This window comes from Crocuta crocuta, unplaced genomic scaffold, assembly GCF_008692635.1.
Source record: "Crocuta crocuta isolate KB4526 unplaced genomic scaffold, BGI_CrCroc_1.0 scaffold80, whole genome shotgun sequence".
Taxonomy (NCBI): Eukaryota; Metazoa; Chordata; class Mammalia; order Carnivora; family Hyaenidae; genus Crocuta; species Crocuta crocuta.
This window is the reverse complement of record NW_027527559.1, coordinates 2,806,249-2,814,886: the sequence shown is the minus strand read 5'-3', so window position 1 is coordinate 2,814,886 and position 8,638 is coordinate 2,806,249. Positions and strand designations below refer to the sequence as shown.

The 8,638-nt window shown below is 45.3% G+C and overlaps 1 protein-coding gene across 1 annotated transcript in view; it reads right to left on the bottom strand.

Annotated features, from left to right (window-relative positions):
- MMP20 (matrix metallopeptidase 20) overlaps positions 1 to 8,369 on the bottom strand; it is a 55,611-nt gene extending 47,242 nt beyond the window's left edge. Inside the window, exons 1-2 of the mRNA XM_077769966.1 lie at positions 8,244 to 8,369; positions 77 to 324 (exon numbers count right to left, since the gene is read on the bottom strand). Of these exons, the coding sequence (XP_077626092.1) occupies positions 77 to 324; positions 8,244 to 8,369 (374 nt within the window). The remainder of the gene's footprint in view (positions 1 to 76; positions 325 to 8,243) is intronic.
- Positions 8,370 to 8,638: the final 269 nt, after the last annotated feature.

The window sequence follows — 8,638 nt, the reverse complement described above, 5'->3', positions numbered from 1 at the left end:
GAGAACGGAAGGCGGGGGAAGGAAAGGAAAGGAGAGGGTGTTTCTCTCTGACTGTGAAAGGACTGCATCTCATTACCTGTATGTCAAAGTATTTTTTTTCCATTTGGGTTCACCTGGGAAGAGGCGGTAGTTGGCCACATCGGGAACTCCGCAGCGGGGCCTCTTGATCACGTCCATGGTGGCCCGGTCCAACTTGCCCGTGACTCGGAGGCCAAAGAAGGCTTGCAACTCCTTGATCTTCTTGACCAGGGACCCAGCTCCTCGCGCGGCCATCTCGCCCAGCGGGTGGCCTCCCTTCCTCGTGTAATACTTGTCAAGGTAGGCCTGAAACGAAGAGGCAGGCGGGCACGTCTGTGCACCGTCTCTGGGACAGACCCGTGCTCAGGTTAGGAAGGGATCATTTCTCGACAAGCTAAATGTAGTGTGGAGGGCATATTCCCGCCTTGAAAAAAAGTAGATACACTCATATGGATAAAGCTTTGACGGACGTATGCTGCATTGTTAATACTGATTATGTTTGCGTTGTTGGGATTGGAGATTTTCTTTTTTTTACTCACTTACCTTTCATAGTTTTCCTATAAGGAGTAATTATTTTAAGAGTAAAATATAGGGGTGCCTAGGTGGCTCAGTCGGTTGGGCATCTGACTTTTGATCTAGGCTCAAGTCATGATCTCACAATTCCGAGTTTGAGCTTCGCATCAGGCTCTGCACTGACAGTGTGGAGACTGCCTGGGATTCTCTCTCTCTCCCTCTCTCTCTGCTCCTCCCCACTCATGCTCTCTTTCAAAATAAATAAATAAACTGTAAGATGAAAAAATAGTGGAGAGAAATCCCCACGAGTCATTTATTTGTCATTGAAATCTTTATCCGATTTGTAAAACCAAAACTATTCTCTGGGAGTTGGCTCTTGGTATTATGTTTTCATGAAACATTATGCAAGTTCAGTGTGTTTCCACACACGGAGGCCTTGCAGTCCAGCCTCTCGTCTTACACAGAGGCAGATAGAGTGTTTGTCTGGTGGCTTTCCACTGTTGGGTGTGTGGCCCTGAGCCTGCTCTCTGGGCCAGGCTTCCAGGACTGGCTCTTTGTCCCCCAAGGCAAGTAAAATTAACTGTAAATTATTTTATTTGCACATTAAGGCTTAAAACCTCCACTGGGTGTTATATGGAAACCAACTTGACAATAAACTATTTAAGGAAAAAAAACCCTCTATGTTCATCATTCAAAACTCTTCTACGACTTCCTGGCTGGAGTGAGACAGGGTCATGCAAACGCAGAGCGCGAGCCTGAGGCTGGCCCTGGATTTCAACCACACAGAGCAGCTGAAGATGTCAGTGTATGTTGTATTTGATAGAAAATTCCATATTCATATTTTATGCACGAGGTATTTATTTGCTGCCTGTGATATTTATATATCACATTACTTTATCTTCTATATAAATTCTGTATATGATTTATGCTACATCTACACTTTATATATAAAAAATAAAACATTGAAAGCAGCCCTAATGTCTAACAATAGGGGTTATGTTGGACATTTTATTATATATTCATGTGGAGTAATACTAGACCTTTAAGATTACATTTAAAACAATTTTTTAATGTTTATTTATTTTTGAGAGACTGAGAGAGACAGAGCGTGAGCAGGGGAGGGGCAGAGCGAGAGGGGGACACAGAATCTGAAGCAGCTCCAGGCTCTGAGCTGTCAGCACAGAGCCCGGCGTGGGGCTCGAACCCACAAATCGTGAGATCACAACCTGAGCTGAAGTCAGACGCTTAACCGGCTGAGCCACTCAGGCACCCCTAAGATTACATTTTTGAAAAATATTCAATGGCATGGAATAATGCACTCATTATAAGGACAATATACTGAGAAAAGCAAAGGGGAAGTCCTTATACAGATTATAATCATAATTCCAAAACCAAACCAAACCATAAATATGTGTACTTATTATACTCATGTTTGTTATATATCTATAGTAATATAAGGTTAATATGAAAATTAGCATTTAAAATTGACATCAATATATTGACAGTTACCATATGCATATAACTTATAATGAACCCGAATAACATAGATAATGGAAAGAAATATGTCTGAATATGAAGCCTGATTACCTCTGAGTTGTAATATTATGGGCGATGATTTAGTTTTCCTCTATCCCAAGGTTTTCTCTGTGGATGCTGACTGTAATTGTTAAGGAGAAAATTAAAAGGAGCAAGATGTGCTCACCTGTTTGGACTGGGCATTCTGTCCCCTCCCTGTGGGGTCAGCCCGGTCTCACCCTCCCCTCCTCCTGCCTCTCCCAGTGGTGGGTCCCTGTGAGATTCTTTGTTTTTAATGTTTATTTATTTTTGAGAGACAGAGAGAGACAGAGCACAAGTGGGGTTGGGGTAGAGACGGAGGGAGACACAGAATCAGAAGCAGCTCCAGGCTCGGAGCTGTCAGNGAACCTACGAACCGCGAGATCATGACCTAAGCGAAAGTCGGACGCCCAACTGACTGAGCCACCCAGGCGCCCCATCCTTGTGAGATTCTTAATGAGGCGAAGACCCAAGAGAAGAGAGGGGGTCAGCTTGGAGCCCCCAGGCCTGGAGCCCAGTGAGGGGCTCTGAAACAAAGGTGTGACCACTGGGTTTCTTTTCCATCTCTGGGGGGACCATCTTAAGTGCGCATTCTGTCATTCTAGGTTTCTGATGGTTTTTGCAGATGACAGTTCTCCACGCCATTCCTCTTGGCTCAGGTTGACGCTGTGATAACAGGGCACTCGCGCTAAGTCTGGATTCGGCTCTTCCGGGGGGAAGCTCTGTGCAGCAGACCAGATGCTCCAGGTTTTCTGAGACAGTTTTGATTTCAGAATATTTTGTTTCCTTGTTAGGATATGTGTGACTCTCACACTCTGGATTCTAATTTTGGTTTACAAAATACCATCACGGAAGAAAAGATGCTCGTGATAGATTAAGTTGAAAAAAGATTTAGAGCGACTCTTACAGCATAAGCCGTGTTTGTAAAGAAAAATGTGCGCAGATGGATACACACAGAGAGAGAGACTCCTAAACCGGGACTAGGCTGAGGAAAGGAGGCGTTGCCAAAAACTCAGTGATCAGGAAAAATAATATTGAGTGCAAACCTTAAAATCAAAATTAATACACAAAATCCATGATGAAAAAATACCCATATTTTAAGTAAAGACGAGGGCCAGTCCTGCTTCATTCTCTCACCCTAATCCCAGCCCTGAGTCACAGCAAAGTGCTTTGAAAAATATAGATGAAGGGGTGAGTGAGTAGTGGTTTTATCTGAGTGATGGAATTGAGAATGATTCTTTTTTCATTACGTATGTTTCATAATTTTTCTTTTTTTTGTTTTTGCTTTTTTAAAAAAAATGTTTATTTATTTTGAGAGAGAGAGAGAGAGAGAGTGAGCCAGCAAGCCTGACATGGGGCTCGATCCCACGAATCGTGAGATGGGGACCTGAGCCAAAACCATCTGAGTCAGATGCTTAACTGATTGAGCCACTCAGGAGGCCCTGTTTTATAATTTTTCTACTGTGAACATATACCATTTGCACAATGTTTTTTTCTTTAAAATATGCAGAAGATGCTAGATCTTCAGCTCAAAAATTTTCATTCTGGCATAAACGATAGGATTAAAACAGTATCTGACACTGTGCTAAGCTCAGAGTCCATGTTTGGTTAATATTTAGGCTCTTTTCTTTGGATAGAATATGCAAATTTGCTCCTTTGAAGAATTGTCAGGTGTCCTGAGGGCCCAAATCATTCTTGTCAAAGTTATTGGCAAGGTTTTAGCATCTTTTCAGAGTCAGAACATTCGGGGAGGCACTAGATGTGGACTGAGAATTGCATCCGTGTTCATCTCAACCCTTGGGTGTTGTTGGCTCTGGTCCAGGATTTTAGGCCCCCCCCCCCCAGAAATGTTTTATTTGCTCCCCACCCCTGTCCCTCTTCTGCTGTTAAAATTACTGGGTTTTAGGGTTGGCTCTGAGGTGGTTCTCTTCCTGCTTCTTTCAGTGTTTGAGTAAAATAATGGAGGTCTACAGGGTCAGTCCTAGCAAGCGAGTGACCCAGGTCCCCCCCTCCCTCAGCTCTTTGTTCAGTGCACTTTCCTGGCATCCTTCTTGAGAATCAAGAATTTAAAACTCAGAGTTAAGTGTGCTTCAAAACAAGGTGAACTTCTAGATATGGTTCCTTCAGCATTTCTTTCCGTTTTGGCTAAGCCACAGACCGGGAATTATGAGGACTTGTGATGCTGTGTGATGAATCCTAGGTTGTAACAGGTTTGTGTCTTCAGTGTTCTTACCTACAAAATGAGGTTGGTGTTTGTTTGACTGACCACACCAGGGTCAGGATCCAATGAAATTCTCAGTGTGAAAGTGCTTTTAAATGTATTGAAGACTTTAAATAAATGTACACCCCCTTTTACTTATTAATTCCTCTTCTGGAAATCTGTGCGGGAAAAAAATCATCCTTTAGATCAGGCTGGTGTACAGAGATGATCACAGAAACACTATTCATATAAAAATAATCTGTGGGTTCAATTAAATAAATCATAACTCACTTATAGTCTGGAATATTTGTAACTCTTTAAGGCGATGTTTAGGAAAACAATATAGAAATCAAAATTTTCTTATGATTCAATAATCAGTAATAAATGTAGGAACCAAATGTAAAAATTAGAGTATCTCTCGAGCACCGAAAGTAAAATTGTAGTAAAATCACCTGAATTTAACATTCTGTATTTGGAATGTTTCAATTTTAATTTTTTATTTTCTTCAATTATGAGTTTATAATAACATGATAGTGAAAATTTTATATTATTTTTAAGGACAACTTAACAGCCTGTTAAGTGTTGTTTTAAACGTTGTATTGATATTACTGGTTTTTAAAAAACAAACAAGAACAAAATAAAACTGGTTTAAGAGCCTAAGCATTTCATCGGTTCATCATTTTCATAGCTTTTATGCTCATCAGCAAAGCAGAATTTAACGAATTACGAGAGGGTGTTAAATAGTCAGCTTGTTCATGTTTTCAAGTGTAGGTTATTGGGCTCCTGGGTTTGGCAGGAAGCATTTGGAAATTTTGCTTGTCTGGTGTTTCCGGACACAGGAAACCAGCTGCAGTCTCTGGACAAATGGTCTGGGGAGAAGAGAGTCGCCGGGAAGCTAATTTTCCTGACCCTGTTCGCAGGCAACCCCTGGGCCGCTGGCCACCAGCTCCCCCAGCTCCTGCCACCAGCCTGAGGTGGTGGCCGGGCTCCCTGGCCCCCAGGCAGTCATGTGACCGGCTCTTTCTTAGAGTTCAGGTTCACCTTGAATGTCACTTCCTCACAGAAGCCCTCCTGGACTGCTCCGGCGAAAATGTCCCCCGCTGTCCCAGTCGCTACCATCCAGTCTCGTTTCCTCCTTCACTGTCACTTATCACGTTGAAATAACCTCGGGCGCTTTGTTGATTGGCTCCTTGTTTCTCTGCTCCCAGCAACCTCTCCCCCCTCACCCCCCGCCCCCTTAAGTGCCCTAGAAACAGGGATTTGACTTGTTTTGTTCAGTGGTGTTTCTCTGGTGCACAGGACAGAGCCTCGCATACAGCACACAGTAAGCTGTCAGGAAACTGTCATCTGTTCATTGAACAGATGAGCTGAAACTGCACACTTGTGCATTATTCTCTGTTGTATTGTTACACATAGAAGTCCCCTTACCCACAGAGGAAACGTCCCCAAACCCCCAGAGGGTGCCTGAAGCTGCCGGTAGTACTGGACCCTATAAGTACTGGTTTTTCCGAGACATACATACCTATGATAAAGCTTAACTTATAAATTAGGCTCAGTGAGAGATTAACAACAAATACTAATAATGCAGAACAATTATAATGATATACTGTGATAAAAGTTATGTGAATGTGGGTGCTCTCTCTCTCTCTCTCTCTCAAAAGACCTTATTGTTCCATACTCACAATCTTGTGATAATGTAAGGTGACGAAATGCACCGAGGTGAATGGTGCAGGCGCCGTGACGCGGTGTTAGGCTGCTAATGACCCCTCCGTATGTCAGAAGGAGAATCGTCTGTTTCCCCATCATGAATGACTGTGGGTAACTGAAACCGTGCAAAGCAAATAAGGGGGGCTGCTGTATTTCTATAAACTCTGAGGGGTACCTTAATTCTTTCTAGTCACTGGGATCCACTTTCGAGGTTTGTTCAGATCATTTTTTGTAAGTTTATTTTTATTTATTTTGGGAAAGATACAGAGAGCAAGCAGGGGAGGGGCAGAGAGAGAAGGTGACAGAATCCCCATCTGGCTCCACGTTGTCAGCACAGAGCCTGATGAGGGGCTCAAACTCACAAACCGTAAGATTGTGACCTGAGCCGAAATCCAGAGTCAGACGCTTAGCCAACCGAGCCCTCCAGGCGCCCCTTGCCAGATCATTCGAGCCTGCTAAAGAGGGATGGCTTCTTCCTGCCCCGAGCTGCTGACGGGGGCTGCTGTAGGCAGAAGAAGGTGCTGACCAGGTTCCCGGGTCCTTGGCTGAAGGTCCTTCTGAGAGGAGGGTGTCAGGGAGCCCGAGAGGGAGCGGAAGTGAGGGATCCCAACATCCGAGGCCACTTGGCTCTTCTCCAAGAGTCCCAGCAAGCATATCTTTTCCTGAGACTTTCTGGTCTTGTTCCTGCATAGACTGCTCAGGGTCGGTTAGTTCCTTCTGCGAAGGGCCGATAGGTGACATTTTCGGTTCTGCCACACTCTGTCGTTGTGGTACAGAAGCAGTAGTGAGAAGCAGATGGAAGGCGAGGGGCAGTTTGGCCTGATGACCATCGTTTTTCTGGACCCGGGCTAGAACCACCGTCTTCGGCTCCCTCGGATCAGGTCTGGCCTCAGCGTGACCCTCCTTCCGCGCCACAGAGGCTGTGTGGCTCCTCAGAGTGGCATGACGCGTGCTGAGGGAACATCACATCCGGGGAGAAGGGACCCAGAGCCAGCCGGCACTGGTGAAACACGATTTGAAATAGACCCTGGAATTCTGAGACACGCTATCTTGAAATGAGTTTACGTGAAGTGGGCTCAAGTCTAAGGACGCTGAGTTTAACAGCTCTGGTCTCGGCATCTCCTCTGTTGTGTATAAGCAGGGCTGATACTCAAAGTGTTTCATGACTGGTGTGGCGGGCGGGGGGAGCTGACTAATTAGAAGGCACGAATGGTGCACACAGTCGATGAAGCCACGCAGGTGCGTGCAAACCAGTTCCGAGGAGCCCCCACCAGCGCGGTGCAGGGGTGTAGCCTGGCGGGTAGGAAAGGAACCTGGAGCAGGGCTGGGAATCCCGGCCACTATCGTCTAGCAGACCATTGAGAGCGAGGCTTTGGCGCAGACACGTCTCATCTGCACACCTGTCACTAATGTTGGGAGTCCCATCCTTAGAGGATATTCCCCCCAAGGTTTTATTTTTAAGGAATCTCTAACATGGGGCTTGAACCCACAGCCCCGAGATCAAGAGTCACATGCACCCCCTAGAGATGTTTCTTCAGGTTAAAGATCGCCACCTTCCATTACATGCAAAAACTGCATGGAAGCAACTAGACATGAATCACTTTGAGTCACGTGATCATTGCAAACATTCGAACGTGCATCATTTGTATTGTGTCCTTTCGACCTAGTTCAGAGGCGTCTTCAGAGAAGAAAATACAGAGAGCGTATGTGAATAAGGTACTCGGGGAGACAGCTTTATAGAGGAAAGGCTTGCAAGTGAGGAGCGGTAGGCGTCGGGGAAAACTCGGTTCACTTGAGATTTTGATCCAGTTTGCCCTAAGGAAGTGTCGTTCTCTAACGTGTGAACGCAAGAAATCTTTTTGAGGCGACTGCTAGGAAGCTCAACACTAACTTCACAACCTACCTCCAGCGTGCAAAATTTGCACCTTGGTTTTCAGTTTTCTACCCCTATTTTCCTTCTACATTTCCCTTCAAATGCTTCGTCTTTTCATATTGCGTGCATTTTTGCAAGCCGCTTCCATTTCTGCAGAAAGCCAGCTACCTGGATATCCGTTTATTTAGTCATGAGCATGTACCCTGAACGCGCACCGGACAGCAATCTTCGCTGTACAGGAGGTGGGATCCGTTAGACTCCCCTGGACTTATACGATGATTGTAAAACAATAACATTGTTTTTCTTGTTTTCTCACTACACCCTTTTAGGTTTTTTGGGGTGGGGGAGGAAGAGGGAGATGTGCAAAGATTCACAAACCTGCGCCAAGTGGTAGTTGCTCCTTGAGGTCCTGGGGGTGGCTGCAAACAGGGAGGGGGCTGCGGTGGAGAACTTCAGAGCTGTGATGAGGAGCACAGCAAGGCCAGACGCGGGGAGCACCTTCATCTCCTCCGGGCAGCTCAGCAATTATATCAGTCCCGGGGAAGGCAGACTGTGCTTTCGCACTTCGACCTCGAGCTGCTTTTATAGCATCCAGCAGGTCTGGGCCCTTGGAGCAAGGATGACTCATGTCTCAAAAGGTAATTATACAGCTCATTCCTCTCCCTGATGATGGGGTAACACACCAGGACTCAGGAGTTGGGGAAAGCTTCATTCTTTGTGATTTACTGAGTCGCCAAAGGAGAAAAACAGTCGGTTTTAATGACGTTTGTCAG